The sequence below is a fragment of the Triturus cristatus genome, chromosome 2_2 (genome assembly GCF_964204655.1).
Source record: "Triturus cristatus chromosome 2_2, aTriCri1.1, whole genome shotgun sequence".
Lineage (NCBI taxonomy): Eukaryota > Metazoa > Chordata > Amphibia > Caudata > Salamandridae > Triturus > Triturus cristatus.
The window spans coordinates 80,701,503-80,727,747 of NC_140582.1; the positions used below are offsets into that span (position 1 = coordinate 80,701,503).

The 26,245-nt window shown below is 47.6% G+C and overlaps 1 protein-coding gene across 1 annotated transcript in view; it reads right to left on the reverse strand.

Moving 5' to 3' along the window:
• Positions 1 to 325: 325 nt before the first annotated feature.
• The window catches only part of SPMAP2L (sperm microtubule associated protein 2 like), a 546,678-nt gene continuing 520,758 nt past the window's right edge, over positions 326 to 26,245 (reverse strand). The window contains 1 exon segment of the mRNA XM_085643206.1: positions 326 to 506. Within this exon segment, the coding sequence (XP_085499332.1) occupies positions 392 to 506 (115 nt within the window). The 3' untranslated portion in view covers positions 326 to 391.

The following is a 26,245-nucleotide window of genomic DNA, read 5'->3' on the forward strand; positions in this document are numbered from 1 at the left end:
GACCCACTGGAATTACGAGTTCAGCAAATGCGCAGCAGTCAAGTGTTATTCCACCCAGAGATTAACCTGCTTCAAGAAAACGAGGTCTCGGGTGGCATTCCGTGGAAAAATGTGGAGATTGACACTGTAAGCCCTATTTCCGCATGTTATTCCCCCAAAACTGAAAACTCCTTTAATTTCCTCTGCCCTAGAATTACCAGGACACCTGATTAAATTATATATGAGGAGGATAAATATAAAGGACCACTCCTAATAAGGCTCTAAATGTCTTGAGCGCTATTTCACCAGTGACTGCCAAAGTATAAAAGGAGTTCATGCAAAAAACAACAGAGAACGCCGCAAACTTTATTTAAAAAAAAGCAGTACAGGGCACTTCCAAAGCAAGACGTTATTAACGACTGATGGGCTTCGACAACGTCTCAATCCGCGAGGAGCACAACGCCTTCTTGGCTGCTTCCTTTACGATGAAGGCATCTGGATTGTACTGGGCAGTATTCATGGGCACCCTAGGAGCAAAGAGTCAAAATAAATCCATTAAAATCATCAGAAAACATTGCCCTAAAGAAGATGATATCATGCCTTAATGCAACTGAACATTCTAGATCAAATGAAGAGTAGGCCTATATGTAACTGTCAGTCTTTTGCTTTAATGGAACAAATCAGTGCCTTTTGGGGGATGTAGTCTTGATTCACTTAAATGGATTTGACTAGCACTGCTGAAAATAATTTGTAAAAGGAAATCTCAAAACAGCTTATCTATGTCCTTGTGATATGAAGTTATCGGGAGACCCTAAGTTAACAGAAAAGGTTTATGCCTGGGACATTCCTGGATAACATTACTTGTACTGAATTATTTGGTTCTAAGTGTTTTCTGTTTATTCACATCATCCATCTGTAACATACCAGACATAACTAACTACATGACAACAGAGGACCAGGAGCCACAAATGAAAGCAAGACCTGGGAAGCAACAAAGACCACAACAAGCAGGGTTGTCTGCTCCGGCTTCATCAAGGGATCATTTTCATGTTTGGAGAAGCATCTTAAGTTACCTGCCGGAACAAGTGAACATCCTGCCAAGTTTGAACTGCAAGTCCTGAAACACCACTGTTTCCAATGTACTCCTCACAACAATGTCAGATGTTGCAGAATACACAACTGGTGCATGCAGCCCTCCTACGTCACATCTACAAAGCATAGCGACGCAGAGCTTATGCCAATGTTGATCTGCAGCAGTCGAGGATACAGAGGTGTCAGGTGAAGCTTGCAAGGAACATGGTAAAGAATGTGAGTCTGGCGATTACCAACGCAAAAAACAGCACAGTGAGAGCTCACATCGCTCTTCAGTGTAACTCCATCTTCACACTGAGCTTCGTAAAAGATCCTACTCTGACAGTCATCCATTGGTTTAGCAGGAGTGCTCGACGCTCCATTAAGCTCTCTCCATCTTGCCCTTTTATTCATTGCAGCCATGTCTTAACATTAAAGAAAAGAACTACATATCCCATAAAGCCTGTAGTGTTCCACACAGGATGAAAAGTTAACCAGTCACTCGTAGTCTATAAGAGGCAGCCTATTAATCTCCTTAGCCTCTAGCTGCTGATGTCTAAGCCTGGGCGTTGAACTACGCTCCGTTCGCGGAGCTTCCGAAGTTTAGGCAACTTTGCGATTCGCACAGAGCGCGAAGTTGCAGATTGCTACGCAATCTAGCGCATAGCCTAGTGGTTTAGCTTCCTCGCGCGCTCAATATTCATTCTCGCGCACGCGGTAACGTCTTACCGTGATTCTGCGATCGCCAACTTGCTTTTCTGTCCGTTCGCGAGCGCCACGAGATTTCACCCAAAGATCACCCACTCTGCTAATGCCAATCGTATCCCAGTTCTCAAAACCTTTCGTTGTCCAGAGGCATCCCAATCGTTCCGAAGCAAACAAAGGGGTCGCTCGTGTCAATCGATCATTCCATCCCATGGCCACATTGGCATCCTTCCACACACGTACCGCAATCTTAGTGGGTCCCGTTAGATTCCTCCCCACTGTCCGGGAGTAGAGCGCTCTGTTGAAGTTGCCACCAGGCAACTGATATTTGTCCATCTCGAAAGCCGGATTTGGACCGGGTGCATACGTAGCATGGTTGATGGCGGACAACTGGGAGGCCCAATAATACCTACTGGTGTCCGGGAGCGCGATGCCCCCGTCATACCAGGGGAGAGTCAATTTTGCGAGAGCGATGCGTGCACGACCGTCCCAAACAAGTCTCCTCTGTAAACCCTCCACCTCCCGGAAGTAGGCCGCTGGAATAATATCAAAGGAGTTCTGGAGTGCGTAGAGAAATCGGGGCAGGGACATCATTTTAAAAAGGGCCGCTCGACCGAGTGGCGACAATGGCAATCTACGCCACCGAGCCACGTCCAACTTCAATCGCCGGAGAGGAGGAAGGAGATTATGCTCGTGGCGGACCGCCGGGTCCAACGATACGTAGACCCCCAAGTACTTGAAACCGGATTTCGAAATGTGAATGGGAAACCTATTCGGTAAGGGGGGAAGGCCACCAGAGATAACATACACACACGATTTAGACCAATTAATGATCAAACCGGAGTTCTTACCGAAAGAAGTGAGGACGTCGAACAGGACGTTAAGGGATTCACGCGGGGAGGTGAGGTACAAGAGAATATTGTCGGCGTACAATGAAACCCGATCCTCAAAGTCAGGGGCCCACTGAATGCCCTTTATCGATGGTTCCCATCGGAGCCAGGCTGCAAGCGGTTCTAAAGCAAGAGCAAAGAGCAAGGGGGACAGCGGACACCCCTGCCTAGTACCCCTCCCGAGAGCAAAGGGCTGGGACACCCTACCATTGACGACAACCTGAGCCAGCGGATCCGTATATAAAAGTCTCACCCAACTAATAAATCCCGCACCGAATCCGAACTTCGCCAGAGTGGCCCAAAGATATGGCCATTCTATCGTATCAAAGGCCATCGTGGCGTCCAAGGAAGCCAAGATGGCCGGCTCATAGAGAAACTCCGCCCTGGCGAGAACGCTATGTAAGCGCCGCAAGTTAAGAGCAGTGTTCCGGTGCGGAATGAAACCCGACTGATCCGGATGGATCAGGTCACAGATGTAAGCGATTAGCAAGGACCTTGGCAAGAATCTTAGGTTCAGCATTCAATAGGGAAATAGGCCTGTAAGAGGCACAACGATCACGAGGCTTGCCCTCCTTAGGAATCACAACTATAGTGGCCAGACGCTGATCACAAGGGAGGGAACCAAGCTCACGAGACTCCAGAAACATATCACGGAGAAACGGTGCGACTTTATCCGGGCGCAACTTGTACAATTCAATAGGCAATCCATTGCCAGAGCGAAGGGAACGAATCGCGGCAGCAATCTCGTCGGCCGACAACGATGCCTCCATGCGCCCTCGATCCTCCTCGGACAGGCAGGGCAGCGCAATGTCCCTCAACAAGAGACGAGAGTCATCCTCATCTCTATCAGACACCGGGGAGTAGACCACACGAAAAAAGTCAGCGAAACACTCCACAATCTCGCCAGGGTCAGTCACATGCACACCATCAGAATTCTGAAGCACGGGGACCACACGGTTCGCTCTCTCCTTATCAAACCATGCAATCAATTTACCCGCCTTATCCCCGACATCATACAGTCTACCTTGCTGTTCCCTGTACATTGTCTTGGCAGCATCCGTAACAAGGGATTTATATTCAAACTGGTTCAAGCTAAGGGCGTGGAGCCTATCCTGGGTAACACCTAAGTCTAGATCAGCCTCCAACTCCAGTATTTCGGCCTCCAGCTTCACGACCTCCCCATTCCTAGCTTTCTTGGTCTTGACTATTAATGATAGGGCCTGTCCATGAATAACAGTTTTGAAGGCTTCCCAAAGGGACACTGAGGACAAAACAGACCCCTCGTTCTCCAGGAAGTAGTGGTCGAGCGACTTAATGAGGCTGTTGCGAGTCTTGGGGTTGCGCAGATGCCAGGGGTTAATAGGGGCGATCCGTCCCGCGGCTTGCGTCCCAGTGTCGAAAAGAAGCCACACAGGGGAGTGATCTGAGATGCCCCGGGCCAGGTGTCTCACCTCCCCAACGTGGGGGGACTGGGCCGCGGGCATGAGGAAGTAATCAAGCCTGGAGAGACTCCCATGAGCCCCGGAGTGGAAGGTGTATTGACATTGCGTCGGATGCATTAACCTCCAGCAATCCACCAAACCAAAGGTGGCCAAAAACCCACCAAGCCATGATTGGGAAACGGGAAGGGCCCTGGGGGGGTGGCGATCCAGATCGCCGGATAGCATGGAGTTGAAGTCCCCACCCACGAGGAGAAGACTATCGGGGAGTTCCAGCAACATCCGACCAACGTCAGAGAAAGTGGAGGTCTGGAGGCCTGGGGGAACATATATTGTGACTAAGGAGAGAGTCTTACCCTCCCACCTACCAGTTAGGGCGGCATAACGCCCTCTGTCGTCAAGGATGACATTATCAATCTCGAGTGGGAGGGAAGACCGGACCAGAATACCAACCCCTCTGGAACCAGTGGTGAACCCAGAGTGTGCCACCAATCGGTACCCCCACCTATTCACAGCATGACACACGTTGCCAACCAAGTGAGTCTCCTGCAGGAGTACCACATCCGGCGTCAAACGACGCAAATATTGCAGTACAACACCCCATTTATTACGATCCCCCAATCCATATGCCACCTTGAGAAAAGAAAACACGAACACAAACACCCCCTCCCACCCCCCAACCAAAACCCGTTACAACTCCCCCCTCCCTGCACCCCTGCAGACTAAAAAGCCACCCCAAAATGCAGTGTGCCTGTCGCCCTAACAATCCCATTCTACAAAAAGACCCCGGAGGAGGAGAGAGGCCCGTCTCCACCCGCCACCCGGACACGAACTACTATAAGGCAAAATATACAGAATAAGTAGAACCCAACTGAGCAATGTCCGATTGTCAAGGTTAGGGACCAAAGGGTCACTTCTGTGTAGGCTCACCACCCTCGGCACCGCCCGGGTGCCCCGTGCGATCGCCCCGACCAGGTAGAGAATCCAACCAGTCACTCACACTGTCCGGTCGCTCGAAAAAGAAGGTCCGTTCCTCATATTCCACTCGAAGCCTGGTAGGAAAAAGCATAGCATACTTCAATCCTAGGTCCCGGAGACGTCGCTTTACCCCCTGAAAGCCCATCCTCTGTCTCTGGACAAGTTGAGTGAAGTCCGGGAAAAAGTTGACAGAGGAGTTTTCAAATTTCACCGGGCCGTGTACTCTCGAAGCTTGCAAAATCGCATCACGGTCTCTGAAATGAAAAAGTTTTGCGATGATAGGCCTCGGAGGAGCACCAGGCTTGGGCTTACCGCCCGGGACACAATGTGCACGCTCCACCGCAAACAACTTGCTCAGTCCAGAAGGGGCAAGATGGGTGAGGATTAGATCTTCGACCAGGAGGTCAACCGAACGAGTCTCGGGATTCTCTGGAACACCTATGACGCAAATGTTGTTGCGTCTTGCCCTGTTCTCAAATTCCTCCAGACGATGGGACATCAAGTCGTTGGCCGATTTCAGATTGCCATGGTCTGTTTGAAGTTCCGATACGCCACGACCTCACGGCACTCCCAAAGGATATGAAGGAAGGTGGCGCGCATTCCACATCCGCGCCTACACAACCCATCCGAAGAAAAACTCGGTGAAGAATTTTGAGCTGGACAAGACGGAGACGGGCGGGAATGGCGACCTCTTTCGGGGAGGACAGTGCGGACTGCCAGTCTTCGTCATCCAACTCCAACCCGTCTCTGGTCCAGGCCTCCCTAAGACGCACAAGGAGATCCGCCCGATTGTTGATTAATTTCTCATAAATCAAGGAAATCGTACTATCGGGCAGATGACCATCAAGTATACGGTCCTCGAGTGGGGAAGACACAGGGACAGTGGTACCGGCCGTGAAGACCGACAGCAAAGCGTGGCGAACCTGTGCATATCTGAAGAACTCCCTCTCACTCAACTCATACTCGCTCTGAAGCACCGCAAAGGACTTGACCGCACCTTTCACCCAAAGATCACCCACTCTGCTAATGCCAATCGTAACCCATTTCTCAAAACCTTTCGTTGTCCAGAGGCATCCCAATCGTTCCGAAGCAAACAAAGGGGTCGCTCGTGTCAATCGATCATTCCATCCCATGGCCACATTGGCATCCTTCCACACACGTACCGCAATCTTAGTGGGTCCCGTTAGATTCCTCCCCACTGTCCGGGAGTAGAGCGCTCTGTTGAAGTTGCCACCAGGCAACTGATATTTGTCCATCTCGAAAGCCGGATTTGGACCGGGTGCATACGTAGCATGGTTGATGGCGGACAACTGGGAGGCCCAATAATACCTCCTGGTGTCCGGTAGCGCGATGCCCCCGTCATACCAGGGGAGAGTCAGTTTTGCGAGAGCGATGCGTGCACGACCGTCCCAAACAAGTCTCCTCTGTAAACCCTCCACCTCCCGGAAGTAGGCTGCTGGAATAATATCAAAGGAGTTCTGGAGTGCGTAGAGAAATCGGGGCAGGGACATCATTTTAAAAAGGGCCGCTCGACCGAGTGGCGACAACGGCAATCTACGCCACCGAGCCACGTCCAACTTCAATCGCCGGAGAGGAGGAAGGAGATTATGCTCGTGGCGGACCGCCGGGTCCAACGATACGTAGACCCCCAAGTACTTGAAACCGGATTTCGAAATGTGAATGGGAAACCTATTCGGTAAGGGGGGAAGGCCACCAGAGATAACATACACACACGATTTAGACCAATTAATGATCAAACCGGAGTTTTTACCGAAAGAAGTGAGGACGTCGAACAGGACGTTAAGGGATTCACGCGGGGAGGTGAGGTACAAGAGAATATTGTCGGCGTACAATGAAACCCGATCCTCAAAGTCAGGGGCCCACTGAATGCCCTTTATCGATGGTTCCCATCGGAGCCAGGCTGCAAGCGGTTCTAAAGCAAGCAAAGAGCAAGGGGGACAACGGACACCCCTGCCTAGTACCCCTCGAGAGAGCAAAGGGCTGGGACACCCTACCATTGACGACAACCTGAGCCAGCGGATCCGTATATAGAAGTCTCACCCAACTAATAAATCCCGCACCGAATCCGAACTTCGCCAGAGTGGCCCAAAGATATGGCCATTCTATCGTATCAAAGGCCATCGTGGCGTCCAAGGAAGCCAAGATGGCCGGCTCGGAGAGAAACTCCGCCCTGGCGAGAACGCTATGTAAGCGCCGCAAGTTAAGAGCAGTGTTCCGGTGCGGAATGAAACCCGACTGATCCGGATGGATCAGGTCACAGATGTAAGCGATTAGCAAGGACCTTGGCAAGAATCTTAGGTTCAGCATTCAATAGGGAAATAGGCCTGTAAGAGGCACAACGATCACGAGGCTTGCCCTCCTTAGGAATCACAACTATAGTGGCCAGACGCTGATCACAAGGGAGGGAACCAAGCTCACGCGACTCCAGAAACATATCACGGAGAAACGGTGCGACTTTATCCGGGCGCAACTTGTACAATTCAATAGGCAATCCATTGGGGCCCATAGCTTTGCCAGAACGAAGGGAACGAATCGCGGCAGCAATCTCGTCGGCCGACAACGATGCCTCCATGCGCCCTCGATCCTCCTCGGACAGGCAGGGCAGCGCAATGTCCCTCAACAAGAGACGAGAGTCATCCTCATCTCTATCAGACACCGGGGATTAGACCACACGAAAATAGTCAGCGAAACACTCCACAATCTCGCCAGGGTCAGTCACATGCACACCATCAGAATTCTGAAGCACGGGGACCACACGGTTCGCTCTCTCCTTCTTATCAAGCCATGCAATCAATTTACCCGCCTTATCCCCGACATCATACAGTCTACCTTGCTGTTCCCTGTACATTGTCTTGGCAGCATCCGTAACAAGGGATTTATATTCAAACTGTTTCAAGCTAAGGGCGTGGAGCCTATCCTGGGTAACACCTAAGTCTAGATCAGCCTCCAACTCCAGTATTTCGGCCTCCAGCTTCACGACCTCCCCATTCCTAGCTTTCTTGGCCTTGACTATTAATGATAGGGCCTGTCCATGAATAACAGTTTCGAAGGCTTCCCAAAGGGACACTGACGACAAAACAGACCCCTCGTTCTCCAGGAAGTAGTGGTCGAGCGACTTAATGAGGCTGTTGCGAGTCTTGGGGTTGCGCAGATGCCAGGGGTTAATAGGGGCGATCCGTCCCGCGGCTTGCGTCCCAGTGTCGAAAAGAAGCCACACAGGGGAGTGATCTGAGATGCCCCGGGCCAGGTGCCGCGGGCATGAGGAAGTAATCAAGCCTGGAGAGACTCCCATGAGCCCCGGAGTGGAAGGTGTATTGACATTGCGTCGGATGCATTAACCTCCAGCAATCCACAAAACCAAAGGTGGCCAAAAACCCACCAAGCCATGATTGGGAAACGGGAAGGGCCCTGGGGGGGTGGCGATCCAGATCGCCGGATAGCATGGAGTTGAAGTCCCCACCCATGAGGAGAAGACTATCGGGGAGTTCCAGCAACATCCGACCAACGTCAGAGAAAGTGGAGGTCTGGAGGCCTGGGGGAACATATATCGTGACTAAGGAGAGAGTCTTACCCTCCCACCTACCAGTTAGGGCGGCATAACGCCCTCTGTCGTCAAGGATGACATTATCAATCTCGAGTGGGAGGGAAGACCGGACCAGAATACCAACCCCTCTGGAACCAGTGGTGAACACAGAGTGTGCCACCAATCGGTACCCCCACCTATTCATAGCATGACACACGTTGCCAACCAAGTGCGTCTCCTGCAGGAGTGCCACATCCGGCGTCAAACGACGCAAATATTGCAGTACAACACCCCATTTAATACGATCCCCCAATCCATTGACGTTCCAAGATATCAACCTCAACCCACTACCCCCCATCCCCACAAGAATTGCATGAGTCCCCCCACAGAGAGCAGGACACCTGAAACAGAGAAAGAACGAATATGCCACCTTGAGAAAAGAAAACACGAACACAAACACCCCCTCCCACCCCCCAACCAAAACCCGTTACAACTCCCCCCTCCCTGCACCCCTGCAGACTAAAAAGCCACCCCAAAATGCAGTGTGCCTGTCGCCCTAACAATCCCATTCTACAAAAAGACCCCAGAGGAGGAGAGAGGCCCGTCTCCACCTGCCACCCGGACACGAACTACTATAAGGCAAAATATACAGAATAAGTAGAACCCAACTGAGCAATGTCCGATTGTCAAGGTTAGGGACCAAAGGGTCACTTTTGTGTAGGCTTACCACCCTCGGCACCGCCCGGGTGCCCCGTGCGATCGCCCCGACCAGGTAGAGAATCCAACCAGTCACTCACACTGTCCGGTCGCTCGAAAAAGAAGGTCCGTTCCTCATATTCCACTCGAAGCCTGGTAGGAAAAAGCATAGCATACTTCAATCCCAGGTCCCGGAGACGTCGCTTAACCCCCTGAAAGCCCATCCTCTGTCTCTGGACAAGTTGAGTGAAGTCCGGGAAAAAGTTGACAGAGGAGTTTTCAAATTTCACCGGGCCGTGCACTCTCGAAGCTTGCAAAATCGCATCACGGTCTCTGAAATGAAAAAGTTTTGCGATGATAGGCCTCGGAGGAGCGCCAGGCTTGGGCTTACCGCCCGGGACACGATGTGCACGCTCCACCGCAAAAAACTTGCTCAGTCCAGAAGGGGCAAGATGGGTGAGGATTAGATCTTCGACCAGGAGGTCAACCGAACGAGTCTCGGGATTCTCTGGAACACCTATGACGCAAATGTTGTTGCGTCTTGCCCTGTTCTCAAATTCCTCCAGACGATGGGACATCAAGTCGTTGGCCGATTTCAGATTGCCATGGTCTGTTTGAAGTTTCGACACATCGGCCGTGAGGCTGGAAGTCTTCAAATTCAATGACTTCACCTCCTCGTTAGTCTTAGACAGGTCGGCCCTGATTAGAGTGACATCAATGGCGACCGTGTCAATTTTACGAGCCAGAGCCTCATACTGCTGGCCAATGGTCTCCTTCATGCCGGTGATGGCGCCCATAATGTCCTGCAGGGACAAGTCAACAGGGGCAGAAGGGTCGTCTCTGGCGTCCTCCGGGGTACTGCTGGAGAGCCCGGGGGATCCTTTGGCTTGAGTGTAACGGTCCATAACATTTGTCTGGAACGGTCCCCCACGAAGAGGCGTCTTGGTCTTCCGCTTCTCGGGTTCACCCCTGCCCGTCATGTTGGAAGATGCACCCCGGAGGGGCCCGCGAGACCTGGTGAAAATGGCCGCCGGCAGGTCGGGCACCAACAGGTCAAGAAGCTGGCTCGTACGATCCGAAGAAAGTCACGACTTGACCCAAGAGGCTATAATAAGGATGCAGCGATGACACTGAATGGAGGCTGGATTGGTCCCCGGCCGAGCGAAACGGTCTCTCAATCAGACCATGTCAGGATCCGGAAACGAAACCGAAAGTGGGGGTACGGCCACAAATGAGGCCCCACTGCCGTTGTTGTTCAACTACGTCCCGGCTCCACAAATCACCAAGTCCCCGGCACGGCCTCCAGGTGGGCCCCGAAAGTTCAAAGTGCTGTAATTCTGGTCGCCCAGGTCCGATTCAAATTCTGGAAAGAGTTATGGACTCAGTTGAGGTTCACCTTCGAGGGTCCGTCCGAGAAATCAGGATATCATCAGGATAAATTGCGAGGAGTGGCGAGGGTCCGGGGAGCCCTGTGCTCATGCGACCATCTTGGATGCGCGCTAAGCTCCTCCTTGTAAGTTGGAGAATTGGTGTGTTTGTTTCATTGGGGCTTGTATTACCTACATTTTTCTGGGTTTTTCATTGTTTTTTAAAATTATTGTTGTGGCGGGTGGCCTGTTCTTTCAATAGGGGCCTAGTTGTTTTTCTCTGCAATTTCAGCCAGTAGGGTACCCATGGGCCCATGTTTCGAATTTTCAACATCATGTAGGGCATGGATGGCATAGGATTATTTGAAATGCTAAGTGTGGCTGTGGTGTATTTCACTGTTGGTGTGTGTGTGAAATACCTTTGTTGGATGTGTGTGCTTGATGTGTAACTTCTTTCCAATCCTTTCGTAGCCCTGTTGATTTTCATTTTTGTATTAAAGCTGTGTTGTTTAGCAGGCCTCCTTTGTCCGGTCATATATTATAGGCCTGCTTCAGTTCAATGTTTTCCATGGCCTGTTGTGACTGTGAGTGCCCATGTGGCTTGTGGCAATTTTGTGGTGGTAATTTAGTAGTCTGTGCTTCTTTTTCCACAAAGGCCTGCATTTCTTTTCTTTGTTCCCCTTGGCTTATGCTTGTTGTTGTTGTGTCCTCCTGGCCATGTGTGTGGCGGCCATTTTGTGAAGGCAGGCATTGTGCTTTTGCCACAGGCTTACATTGACTGTTCCAAGCTTGTGGCCTAGTCTGCCAGTAGGCCCAGAGGTAGTCATCCTCAAATCTTTGGTGCGTTATTTAAATTTACAGTTTGTGTTGTCTGTTGATTGTTTTTTTTTACACCATGGATGGGTTTGGATTTTATTGCGAAAGGTGTTTTTTTGGGGTGGAATAGCCTTTTTTGGGTGTGTGTTACATAAATAGGGCTTTTTAGCCAGTAGGTAACCCTAGGGATTCAGCTCGCGTACTTTTGGTAACTCTGCACAGCGCGACAACGCGGACTTACAGTTTTCGTCATGTTCGCACTCTCAATATGCGTGTTCGCGCTCGCGATAAAGCCTTTTTGTACAGTTCGCGATCCCGAACACGCAGCATTTGCAATCTGGCAAACAATATCTCGCGAGCAACATAAATCCTTCTCGAAAACGCTTTTTTGGTGCTTTTTGCTAAAAAAACTCATCAGGTTGTCATTCAGCTGTAGTTTTGGAACACGGAGAAGCTTGTATTTTTTTAAAAATAATTTTGATAGAGGAAGTAAGTCCCACAGACACTACAACTTCCTGTTCCTGTCCTTTGTAATCACTTTTTGGTTATTTCTTTGTGGTGGGTGGCCTGAGCATGTGTGTGGTGGCCATTTTAGAAGGCAGGCATTGTGCTTTTTTCATAGGCCTCCAAGCTTGTGGCCTAGTCGTACAGTAGGCCCAGGGGTACTACTCATCAATCATCACAGGTGCATGGAATTTAAACAACTGTTTTTGTGTTGTGCGTTAAATTTCAACATCATGTATGGCTTTGGATTGAATTGTAAAATGTGGTCTTTACTTTTTTACGGGGGTAGATTTCACTTTTTGGGTGTTGTAAATAAATGCCTTTAGTTTTTGTGTATATGTTCGTTGTTGTTTCTCCCTGATGCTGCATCCATCCCATAAGATGCACACATTTTTATGTAGGGCAAACAGGCTAGACTACATTTATGTTTTTGTTCTTTGCTATTCTTCTTCCTGAGTGTACACAGTACAAATACAACAGGATCCCTGGCCTTGTCAGTCTCTTAATGGCTGGCTATACTGTTGTTGTTCACGGACTTCATAAAATGTATTAATTAATTTGTGACCACCCACCAGACACTAATAAGTTATATATATTATGGATCTTTTGACTGATGTTCTTCTGGCTTTTTTGCATTTAGGTGCACAAAAGATAGAGGAGGTGTGTCATCATCATCCACCGTTGTGGTGCCAGACCGACGTCCTGCTGCTGTACACAACGTGACGTGTGAGTGACCTGACCAGGCATCTCTGCAATTTGTGCAACTGAGTGCTGTTTTGACATCTGTTGAAGATGCCCCCAAAGAAAGCAGGTAGCAGGTCCTCCGGTACCAAGAAAGTTGCCATGGAGAAGAAGGAACAGAAGAAGGAAGTGTTACTTAAGTCTGGTGTGCCTCCCAAAACCTTTTTTGGTACACCAAAAATGACGCCTGCAGCAGCGGTGTTGGGGAGCCAAGCTGGGGGCAGCACCTCCACATCAGTGGGCCCAACCCACCAACCCAGGCCCAAGCAGATGAGTGTGGAAGAGGTAGCCAGCCTTATGGTGGAAAGCAGTGATGCTGAGCCTGAACTAAACTTATCGCTATCTCAAAGTAGTACACAATCAACGCAGGAGGGAACACAGCAGATAAGTGGTCAACAGCCGCACCACCGCCCGCAATAGTAGCTGTTGTTCCTCCCGAAGTAGGGGCAGTTCAGGAAATTGAGCCTCATGCAGAGGAAGAAGAGGAAGCCAATCCTTTAGAAGTTCCATTGCCTTCCAAATCCCCAGCAAGGAAAAGGAGGGTTAGTACATCAAGTTCTTCACCAAGCCCCCCTTCTGATGATCTAGATGCCACTTGGAAGCCACGAACTGAGTCTGAGAGAGAAACACATCACAAGAGCAGGCATGGGAAAAGGAAGGTTCCAGAAAGCCTTACACTTATGGATGTTGATGCAGAAGAGCAGGATGATGATGATGATGATGAGCCAGTCATCACAAACATCACTCCCGGGCCTGAGGAGATGGAGACCAACATTTTTACACTATCCAAAATGGCTGCGAGGGATGTAGCACGCATACCTCCAACACAGGTAACACCACCACGACCTCCAGCTTCCATATTTACATTAGCAAAGGGCCGGCAGCGTCCTGCGTCCAGCACAAGCACCACCTCAGCAGAAGTAGGTAGTGGTACTGCACAGAGTCAAATTCAATACACACCCTCCAGTTCATCCGGCATTGGAAGTGGGAGTGGCACCTCCAGCAGGAGACAAAATTTAAGCTCCCCAGTGTGGGACTTATTTACGGTTAGCGGAAAGGAGGAGAGCATTGCTATATGCTCCGTTTGTCATACCTCTGTTAGTCGTGGTAAGCTTGGTACAAACTATGGTACCGGAGGCCAAATGACCCATCTGAAAAAACACCACGCACTCCAGTGGGAGGAGCACCTTCGTCTCATCAAAGCTGGAACCATTACTGTTGGGCATAAATGAGTAGAAAGTCCGCTCACGGTGGAACAGGAAGAAGAGGTGCACAAAGTAGCCCTGTCCCCAGCACTGCAGTGGTAACGCCCACATCCTCAGCCACATCTCATTGGCACAAGAGTAAGAGTCAGCCTGAGACACCAAGGAGTACTGCTGGCCCAAAAAGTGCGACGTTGACCACAGGAAGGAATACCATGCAGCCTACCATTCTTAGCATGTTTAGTAGGCCGGAGGGGCAGTACGAAAGCAACCACCCAATAGCACGTTTGTACAATGCAAAGCTGGCCAAAATGTTAGCACCTGACCTTCTCCCTTTTTCTTTTGTTGAAGGGGTGGGTTTTCTTGAATATGTGACCACCATCTGCCCAAAATGGAAAGTTCCCAGCCGCTACTACTTCGCAAGAGTTGCTGTTCCAGCACTACATCACGACGTGCTGGAATTGCTTGGAAAAGCCTTAAAACAGAGTGCTGTTCAGAGTATACACCTGACAACAGACATGTGGACCAGTTGCCAAGCCACTGATTACATGTATATCACTGCACACTGGGTCTCTTTTTCGGGTGTTAAAGATAAGATATCTGACGGTGTTGTTGACACCGCTGAGATTTTTAAAGACACTCGCAAACATGCAACTGTAGCCATGTTTGCTATGGAGAAATCTCATGCTGCTGCAAACATTTTGGATGAGTGTAACAGCAAGGTGTTCGAGTGGCTGCGACCAAGAGGGCTTACCATTGGTTTTGTTGCCACGGACAATGGCAGTAATGTAGTTAGGGCTATGGAAGATGGTGGCTATTTCAGGGTGCCATGTTTGGCACACTGCATTAACATTGTTGTTCAGGACTTTCTAAAAAAATGAAAGCAAAGTCAGCAGCTTACTGACCACCTGCAGAAGAATATGCACACATTTCAACCATTCTTTTAAAGCCCGGAAGCAGCTGAGGGTCATTCAACGTGAGCATAAAATGCCAATCAAAGCACTCATCCAGGAGGTGCCAATACGTTGGAACTCAACGTATTACATGCTTGAGCGTCTGTTTGAGCAGTACATACCACTTAATGCGTATGTCATGAAAAGGTCAGGGGATCCTACTGTGAAAGGCATGACAGTTGAGATGGCTCAATGGGACCTCGTCAAATGCCTGACAGAGATGCTACTTCCTTTTGAGGTCTTCACACGTGAAGTGAGCAGGGAGGACTGTACTATGGGCCAAGCTATCCCATTGTTGTACATGCTAGAGCAAGAGCTGAAGGAGGTGTTAGAAATGTATGCAGGTGTGGATGACAAAGTAGACGCATATTATTTGGCAGACACCTTAGTCGCTCGCTTATCTGACAATACAAGGATTCAAAATAACATTGTGTCACATCCACATTACATTACTGCCTCAATTTTGGATCCACGTTACAAATTATTGCTGTACAGTAATGAAGTAATTCCTTTTTCAGAAGTGGATGTTGCCCAGTACAAAACTTTGATAGCTGAGGAAGCCACTGACTTTGAAAACAAAAGGATCTTAATTAGAGGCCTGCCCCCCCAGGGCAGAAAAAGTACTGCATGGCACCAAGAGTCAAGTTCTACTTCAGAGGCCAAGAGCAGTGCGTTTGCCTCCCAGCAGTCAACAACACTGCCAGCAATAACATCAACAGCACCAACAGGATCATCAGGCACATTTAAAAAAACGGCAGGTGATTGGTTTCTACGGAAAGGGTATTGTACGTCCATGACTGATGCAAAGGCAAAAGAGGCCCAGGAAATCGGAGCACCCCTGAACATTGAGCGGATGGTTCAGGCCTATCTAGATGACACAACAGAGGTCTTCATGGAGCAAAGCCCATTGGTGTATTGGTATGGGAAAAGAAGCCAATGGCCAGTGCTCAGCAGGCTGGCGATAAAGTATGTGGCTTGCCCTGTTGCAAGTGTCTCTTCAGAGCATGTTTTCAGTGCTGCTGGTGCCATTGTTACTGTCAAAAGGACCAGTCTCTCGGCCAAAAGCGTTGAGAGGTTAACCATGATCAAAATGAATCAACACTTTATACCACCGGAGTACAAAATACGTGAATCACAGCAGGAAGAGGAGAGCGACTTCGATGACATAAGTAGTGGGTTGTTAGACGTACTTCTGTCCGAACCACCAGAGTTTGAGGACGAGCTCCTCTTCCCTGACAACTAGGCTTTCAAATTGTTCTCCCTTCCTTTATTTGTGTGTGACTGTGTATCTGTTTTTCTGGTTCAAAATCTAATCACAACAAATCCATCAACAGTCTCCTCTTTTTATTTCCCTATTGGAGTTGCACGTCTGTGCATAACTGCCCACTCCACTCCTCAGGGTCCTGCTCCATCTTCCTTACTCTCCCTAAGTACATTTCAAGCAAGTCAGACATTGAATGGAGATGGAGAATAGTACAATACATGTTGCCTCTAACAGTCCCTCCATAAGAAGTGAAACGTGACTCCAGCTATATTCCATTTTGTTTCCAAGCCGAAAGAAACTCATCACTGACTGCCAGAAGGCTAGGCAGGCATCAGATCAGACAGCCAAAGAGAACACCAAGACAGGTAATGAGTGATTATTGTGAATGATGGTGGCATGCATTGCATTGGATGCTGGCTGACTACGAATAATTGTGCATGAATGAAGTAGAACTATACTAGTTTATCGACAAAGTAAAAGTGACTCAGGTGTGGTGACAGTTAATGTTTCCTTGTTGTTTAATAATAACCACATTGTACTCCTACCAAAGCAGGTGCTGGCCAATATCCGTTGCAATTTTGTAATATGGAATATATTATAAACTTAATCAGTCACTACAGACTGAGTTGGTGTTGGAGAATACGTACCACACGATCATCATCATGATGCTGCTGAGCATACTATCTTTGCACACAGTCAGTTGGATCAGAGAAAATTGATGGAATAACTGCGTTTCATGGGCTGACTTAAAAGGTAAACAGTTTGAACAAGAACCACAGCAGACCTAGGCTAGATGTCCGTGTACTGGTGTGGACTGGAGTAGAGTGTAGTGGTATGAGGGACAGTGGCGCATTGATTTAGTCACTTCATTTGGAAAATGCTAGGTTGCTGCAGTGCATATGACATTTCTCTGGCTCAGTCAAAATGTAAGTAAGGGGTAGGGTGCCTGGCCTGTGCCGCGGTTCTCCTGTTCTGTGGCTGTGCTGGCTCCTGAATCCTGTCCCGTTGTTGTTGTACCTTAATGCTGTAGAGTAGACACTATGTAGCCTATCCAAGCTGCCTCAGTCTGAAAGTGTTCTCTCCAGAGTGTTGTCTTCTCGTCTTGCACTCCACTGTAATTGAGTTTATTGTTTTAAATGCAGTAATTTTTCAATACCCCGTTTGTTTTTCCATCTACACTTACAGGCCGGCCTTTAACCTGTGCTATAGTGGGAGAAACGACTCACACTTACCTTACCAATCCGCATCAGGCAGGCAGTGGTACCCAAGATTGATGTGCGGAGTGTCCATGGAAGGGAGGACCAAGAGGAATGACGAGAATGATGCAACTCCACATTTGGACCAGGATAATACAGTAACTTTAGTATCATCATTCGTCTTTAAATTTATTTGATTGCTTTTTTCTCTTCAATCATTACGACTGTGTGTTGTGGTTTGTTTGGTAATTGATCCCTACAACTATTTGTTAATTTCCTTAGCTAGCTTGAAAAATAAAAGTAAGCCCGGTACAGCATGTAATTGGGTTCGGTCTGAGCTCTGAGGGCGGCAGACAGGCAAGGCAAATTTCAATTTCTTCCCTGACTGTACTGTCTCATTGGGTAATAGTAGTTATAGTAAGTACAACTCATTATTATTAACCATCAAGTTATCTTCCTCAGCATCCATGCATTTGCTTTTTCTCACTTCATACTTTGATTTCTTTGATAATGGATCATGGTCGTCTTACAAGATTGTGTTTTACTTTTGTTGTGTCCATGCATACTGTCTGATTATCTTTCTCAAACCTTTCCCAAAACCCCACTTCCCATCCATTCATCAATCCCTAACCCTCTTCCCCTGGGCTGTGTGATTTATATTGAGGTGTGATGTGATGACTACATTAAATGTACACCAATTGATCACACGCTTGCTGGGGCAGATGTGGTAAAAGCAACACTAATTGAATTTCAACTAAGGCAGGGCAAGGATCTTCTTCTGCTTGCCCACCCATGCTGTAGTTTACTTTGTGTTCTGTTCTACTACTCCTCCCACAGTCTCTCAGTCAAGTGACTTTCTCTTTCTTTTTTCAAATGCTATTGCCAGTGTCTACTACTACCACCACAATAATGGCATCATCTCCGTCAATTTGGGAAACCAACCATGCAGCCATCAATGTGCCGAACTTCATCATCAATCACAGGTAAGATAAGTTTGGTGGGAGGTATGGACTAGGAGGAGAGACTGACAGTACTATTATGACAATTAAAAATAACTCATTGAGGGGTACTGCATCTATCGGTTTGTGTTTTACAAAATCGGCAGATCTTTTAAATCAAACACTGGCTGTGGGCATGCAGCAGTACGGAAACAAAGTAACAAACCATGTAACTTAGATTGAATTCTGAAAACTGTAACCCACCACAAAACATTAACATCGTATAAGTAAATAGAATAACATTTAACATCCCCTAACAAAAATAAACTATCCCACTCTGACCTAACCCACCCCCCTCCCTAACCCCAACCAATGTCCAAAAAGAAACGAAAGTTGAAGAGTTCCAATGTCCGAAAGAATCCCCAACGCCCAAAAACCCACCCACCAACAAAAGGAATTAAAAAAGGGGCAAACGACGAGGTCCTCTATTGTCGGCGGGACTTAAGGTGATTGTCCACCAGGATCTTTACCTGCTCCTCCATGTTCTCCTCTAAGCGGGCCATCCGGAGGAGCAGCTGGCGGGGCGAAATGCCCTACAGTTACATGCAGGGTGGGGGCCAGCAGTGCTGGAAATAGAGGCGCGGTGGCGGGCGGCTGCCGGACCGCGGCGCCGTGAAAGTGGAGGCAGGGCCTGACTGGGGCCCGGGGCATTGGAGGATGCTGCAGCTGCAGCCGCCTCCTCCTCCTCCTCTGCCTGAGCCACCAGCCGGCGATAATGTTCGCAGATGGCCTCGAGTTTCCGGCGCCGGGCCCTAGCGGCCAACTCCTTCCTTGATGGTTTAGTGGGTGTGGAAGGAGTATCTATATCAAGAAAGAAAAAGAACATGTTGTAGCCAATACTCTTAGCAAAACAAACACTAAAATCATTCAACTCATAGTGTCACAGTATCACTAGCAAGCCCAGTTCATAACATTTGTGATTTGGTGGTAAGTATCTCTAATCCTACTTCCTTGGACTCTAACATTTGTGAGAGTTTCCGAAATTATAAATATAATCGTACTATGTACTCCGGTACACCAGTCGTGTTGTTCTTATCTGTAGTTTAGCCCAATTACATAACCTTGTAGCCGGCATGCCAGCTCCGTCAGCTAAGCTTGCACCCAAGAGAAACAGATATGAGCCACATGATGCAGACTCACGTTAGTTTTATTTACTACTACTGTCTGCAGGTGGGGAAGCTCATATTTTTGTATGACGCCTTACGGCCGTTGGCACTGGTCATACTCTGTTACATGAGGGCAAATGGCATGCACAATTTCACTTACACCCTGCCATGGGTACTACAAAAAGGCTGATTATTTATCGGATCCAATGATCATTGCTTATATTCATATTATAGATGCTAATACGATACGACATCAGGTCGGTAGCGGTCGGTGGTGGGAGTGCTGCCGGGCGGTGAGTCGGTGACGTGGGAAGGTGCAGGGTGGGGATAGTAAACTATGGATTAAGGACAATCACAGGTAATTAAACAATACATTAAAAAAAAATTGTTGCATGCACTGCATCGCATTCGGCGGTGCAGTGCGCACCTTGAAAATAATTGTATTTATTTTTATGTTGATTACCTGTATTTGGCTGTAATACACAGTTTACTTGCCAGTGCCACCCACCCGCCCCCTCCCCATGTCACCGCCCGCCAACACTCCCACCACCAACCGCTACTGCAGAGGGTACTTTGCTTTCATTGATTGTGTAACCAATAGCCATAAACAACAGATAGGCCACCCTTTGCAGGCTGGCTGCCCCAATCGAAAATACATTAATAATAATAGGTAGGGAGTGGTCCCCAGAGTGGGAGGAAGGGGTTTCCGCATGATAATATAGATATATATAAATATATATGACGTGCTTGCAAACTACTGCAAGTGTACTGTATTCTGATAATACTACCATTATTCCCCTAGGCTTTGCTACTGTCGCGCAGTTTCTTTCACATTTTCTTCAAAGCAAGAATCTCCAGTGACACTTTCCACCTATACTGTCTCTTGATGATAGTACATGCAGGCATACATCCATTAAAGTAAACGTTTATCCTTCTTTTTTATATCTCTCATACTTAGTTGGTTTCACCAACAACCACCCATGCTTCCGCTCCTTCCTTGCTTGCCTTGGCTTTGAATTTGAACCAAACAACGCTGATTTTTGCTATCTAGCATTATCCACCCATACTGTTTCGCCCACCCAGGCAGGCATTCTTTCACCTTCCACCCATCCTTCAACAACCCATGCATCTGATCTGATTACTATCAGCCACCTATGCATGCTTCCAACAACATATCCTTCTCTGCCAGTCAGTCATATTATTTATCTCGCCCGTCCTTCCACCCTTGTTTGTCTTCTCCATAAAACATTCACAGCTGATTTTGGAGTCAAATAGAAGAGGCCATTGGTTACTCTACTCACGCTGCTAATGCTAAGTAAAGGGTGTCTTCTTCAACCGTTGTATAATAATAAGTCGGACAGTACAGTGAATTAGTGAACACACTTCCATCTAGCTGTAATATCAAGAAGTAATGAATATAACTTACCGCCGCCGGCCACTGCTGCTGCTGCTGTCTCTCCTGCAGGTGCCGCCAGTTCGCCTGCCCCCTCCGGAATGGCCGCATCGCTGGCCCCGACGGCACTGGTGGATGGTAGTGTGCCTAGAAAAAAACATCACATATTTTTTAGATGCCTGGAAACCTCCCCCTATTTTAAGTGTTCACTTGGAACATTGAAAAAAAAGTTAATGCAACATACATCAGCACTAGACAGTAAGTACAGTCAGTAGACAGACACTAGTAGTGATATGGTTCCACTTCCTAGGGTCATCTAGTCCTACTCTACTCTTTTGAAAGTTAGCCTGAGCCATGTTTAACCCTTTTAGATTCATCATGTCGACTACTACTCTTTTGGTGCACATTTAATTATACCTGCCAGCTTATTGACATGTGCAGTAGATGCCTTTGAGGCCACTTGACTGTTGCGTACAAGAAGTGAAGAGGTCGAAAAATAAACAACTTATTGAGTTTGTTTAGTTTATATTGCTTAGCCATCACATACATGTTACACTTTTTGACATGACTGCAAAATGCTAGCATTCACCAGTATACTATCTAACGGCTAACTCACAGCATTTTTCTTATATATAATAGGCGGAAGATTCCCTTCTACAAACCAGAGATTTACAGAGCATATTGGATGCAAGATGATGTAACCAGTATTTCTACGTTCTACGGTGAGGGGTCTTCCAAAGTTCAAAAGATCTTGGCTCTTGTTCTTGTTGTCATGCACTTGTAAATGTTTACTGTTTTAATGTTAGGCTTTTTGCTGGCTCATTGACTATGGCTGTAGTAAATTAAATTTCATATTAACGATGTACAGAGTTTGATACTTGTTTCAAATAAACCTTTTGAACTTACACATAGACTCTGTGGTATTTGGTGTGGTGGGGTGGACTTACACAAGTGAGTGAGCAAAATGGTGTTATTATGTTCTGGGTTGTCTATCTCAGTCATCATCAACATTGTGTATCTTCTTCGGTGGGGGGGGGGTCGGGAGTGGGACCCTAATGTGAGACACTATAGCTACTACTAGTCGGTCAGGGGATCCTTGGTTCTTCGGACTGAGGTGTGATCAGTAAGGTCCAACCTCCCATCAGCAACATCCTATTTTGTTGTGCATAGTTCTGTATGTGGCTCTGCAGAATCACTAGACAATAGTAGTATCATGTACTATCCGATCAAAAATACTAGTCAAACATCTGGTTGGCTATTTTGTTTGTGGTAATTGTCAAAGCCTCAACATTGAGAAGACTTGAAGAGGACAACCCAAAGGACAGGACACAGTGGCTAGAGCTATTGGTCAATCAGAGTTTTATTATTCCAAAGAAAACCTTCTATAAAGAGTGGGCAACTGTGCAAGCTTCGCTACACACAGAGTAGTAATAGTAATAGTAGTAGTAGTAGTAGTAGTAGTAGTACAGAGAGTCATAGCAGAGGCAGTTAGAAGCAACTTAGTTAGAGGCAGGGATAAACAGAATTTGGAAACAGATAGTCAAAGAAGTAAGCTTTTGTAAAAAAATAGGTTTTTAGAAAGTGGAACCATAATTTATAGTTCGGAAAAAAAAGATGCAGTAAAATTTAGGGAAATATAAATGTCAATATAACCACTGGAGGACTCACTGGGGCCAGCAGCTGGAGCCTTGGTAGAGGAGCGGTCCTGTGGTTCCCCCGCCGACTCCGACCCCATCTTCTTGCCCCTGGGTGGTGCTGATGATCATGTAAAATATAATAAAGAAAGAGACAAACATTAAGGAGTGCTGTGAAACAAATAATAATAAATCATTTGGAAAAATAAGTCAAACAACATTTTAGGAAACAACAATTGCAATAAAATTGACCTATCTAATCAGATGGATAGACTACTGGCTGCTTCCTGCATTTACGGATCGTCTACTTATTTATGAACACTCCAGTGTTCCATAATCATTCTGATTACAAATACTAACAAAGCCTAGTAAGTGCCACCTGACCTACACCACCTATTCCAGACGGGCCAATTGTTCACTAAGTCTGCATTTCCATTTTTTTCAGCCATCAAATGCATAGATGAGATGGAGGACACATGCATACATTAGTGCATACATACATACAACAAATTGTGGGTTGGTTGCATGATTCTGATCTAGTTCTGCTACTGACTGACCATGCTAAGCCTATCACTCACTAAACAAAGTACAAAAGGTTCGACGGAGGACTGGGGTAAGCAGCACTCAGTGACAGAGGAGGCGTCACGCAGACCGCATAAAACAATTATTAACTACTACTAACAAACTAAACCTAGTATCCAATATCCATCCACCACTATTTCACAGTAGGACAATGGAAGGACTAGAGTCTCTCTAGCAAATCGCATTACCTAACTTCAGTTCTGTAAAATAAACTCTTACATAATCAGCATCAGCACAAGCTAGCGCAAACTAAGTTGCAAACAAGTAAGAGTACCACCGTGCACCTGGGTCCTTAAATCAAAGAACATTTTGCTTTTTGGAACGTAATTTACCAGCAACGCTTGGCACGCAGCAGTAATCTTGTTGTTCATCAAATTTAATATACACAATCAGTTACTCACCAAGCCCGACGACCTCGACACCTAGCAGGTCCAACAGGTCCTGCTCCCGGTCCAGGATGTCGGACCACCGGTGGGCTAGCTGGTTGTGGGTGCGCCGGATCCCAGAGCACCGGAACACGGCCCGGCGCACCTTCGCCCACCGACGGTGCCGCTCCTGGGTAGCATACCCGGAGCCGGGCCTGCCGCCTGCTGCCAAGGTCAAGGGGAGGAGGCGCTGGATGAAGAAAACAAGGGCCGCCACCTCCTCCTCCCCAAACAGTTGCCGGGCCTGCACCCCTGCAGGACGCATTCTGCCACAAGGCAGGCGGCCCTTCTCTGCTCCTGCAGGTCCCTTGCCCTTGGCACTCGATGTGCCCTTGGCCATGGTTCTGGGGTGGGTGGGAGGCGGAAAAGAAAAGTTAGAAGGGGAAAAAAAAGTTAGGGGGAAGAAGATAGAAAGAACTTTATAAAATAACAAAAACACAGTAAAAGTAGAAATAAAATGCAAAATATAAACTTAGGCAAAGAGAGAGATAGATAATAACTAAAAAAAGTCAGAAAAAATGCTTTAAAGACAAAGGATTGCAAAGATAAAGGAAGGATACAAAAGTAGGCCCAGAACCATAGCATAGAGTGAAAAACAAGATGGCCGCGCCCATTCGCGACCGCGTGGGTAAGTTCGCGCGATATTTCTCGCGAACATGTACTATTCATCGCGAACAAGTAAAATGCGCTCCCGAACACGTCAATGCACATCGTGAACACGCTATCCGCGACCCGGAACAGGAAATAAGGCATCGCGAGCGGGCGGGACAATTGAAAAACAAGATGGCTGCGCCCGTTGGCGACCGCATGGGTAAGATCGCGAGATATATCCCCCGAGCATGCAAACAGCTCCCCGAACACGCTCACCGCGCTCCCGAACAAGAAAAAGCCATCATGAACGGGCGCACCAAGCAACTACGCAAGCTCGCGAAGCTACGCGAAGCTACGCGAAGGTCGCGTAGTGCAAGAACATCTTCGCGAAGCTTCGCGAAGCTTCGCGAAGCGCAGCTACGCGAACTACGCCCAGGGTTACTGATGTCATGTGTCCAGTGCAGGCCCATTGTCATTTTCTCTATGTTGGCATGAGCACATTACAGACTGCTTTGCGCATATTATTATACAAACGTATTTTGCTTTGTGACACACTGTACTTTCATGCTATGAACAAGGGAGAGAGCAAGGAAGGTAAGGGAGTACGTCCTCTTCCCCACACTATGAATGAATATAACAACTTGGCCAGCCCTGTAGTTTTATCCTTGAAAAACTTCTGACTTGATATTACGTACTAGAGTGCAGGAAACCATTCAGGTTATTAAAAGAACCCTCACCCACCAAACTGGTTGGTGACATGCTTCATCATAGGGTTCGCAGCTGGGCTCCTAAATGGAACCCAGCTGTGCTACAACAACTGATTACAGTGGAGCGGGATTTGTGGTGAAAATGTGAGTGTGAAAAAGTGTCTTCCAAAGAAGTGGTGTAGTTAAAAATGTTGACATGTTTCAGCCTCTCGCTAGTTAAACAAGGCTTTCTTCAGTACCGTGAGAGTATGTACCGTGATATGGCAGAACAAATTCTTTTGATGCCACATGAGTGAATGGGTGGTCTTCAGCACACACGCTAAGATGTGCTGTGTATGTGGTGTGATAACCGTACTTACAGACCCACAGGCTGGTAACAATATTGTTAGTTAATAAAAGTAAGATCAAATGGATCCTGTAGTCAAACATTCATCAAGGAGAACCTCCTGCATGTAAACCGACTTCTGGCTTCTAGGGATCCCATTTGATCAAAATAATGTTTTCTGCCATATCACGGTACATACTCTCTCTTCTCCCTTTTCCCTTTCATGCGCCATGTTGGGAAGCAAAGGATCCTTACTATGTGCTGCCCTAGTGGTCTGATTCCCCCCTTGGCCGACTGCAACACCTGGGTGACAGTGTTTGTCTCAGTGTATACACTTTGCTATGGCACCCCCTTAATGAGCGTTCTCCCAAGCGTTCTCAAACAAGCACAGAACGAACACGGGGCAGGTCCTGCCCTGGATTTGGAGATGAAGTTAATGGGTATTTTTCTGGTAGTCTCCAAAATGATTCTATCTAATATTAAAAGTGAAGCAGCGTCCTTAATGGTTTCATGCCTTTCGGCGGTCGCTGGCAATGACCGGGAACGTGAGTTGCCGATTATTATTGCTGACGTTTGTAAGTCCTTCAGTCACAATAATTTTGGGATTCGACCTTCTAATCAGTCTTAAGGTAAGCCCCCTCCTGAGAATGAGCGTCGCCCTGTCTTTCCTAAAAAGACATGGGACAAATCTAAGCAGTAACCGAAGGTCTCGTGGTGGGTCACCACCACCTGACACTTCTGAACGTAGATATAATTTACGTGATCACTCTATATTTAAAACTCCAGAGAAGTTCCAGGTTCCTGATCCTCATTTTCCCCATTCCTTTCAGGAATTATCTGATCAACAGTACGACTGAGGTGTAAGGCAGGCAAGGAGAGTCCACACAAACCTGTCGGGTCCCGCAGTGCTCTTTTGAAGTGAAAATTAAGAGAGAAGAGCCACCTCTGTATAGAGCCCCTTTCCAGAAAGGAAAGTTGCAGCTATAACAGCACAATATGCCCCAAACGGTGGGAACCATCCTGCTGGACAGGAGCTGGGCAGTGACTCTCCTCAACAGAGCGGTGAAAGTTACCGTAGTGCACCAGATGCTCCACCAGTTTCTGGAGGCGAAAGCAACTGACACCTTTGTAACTGTTGA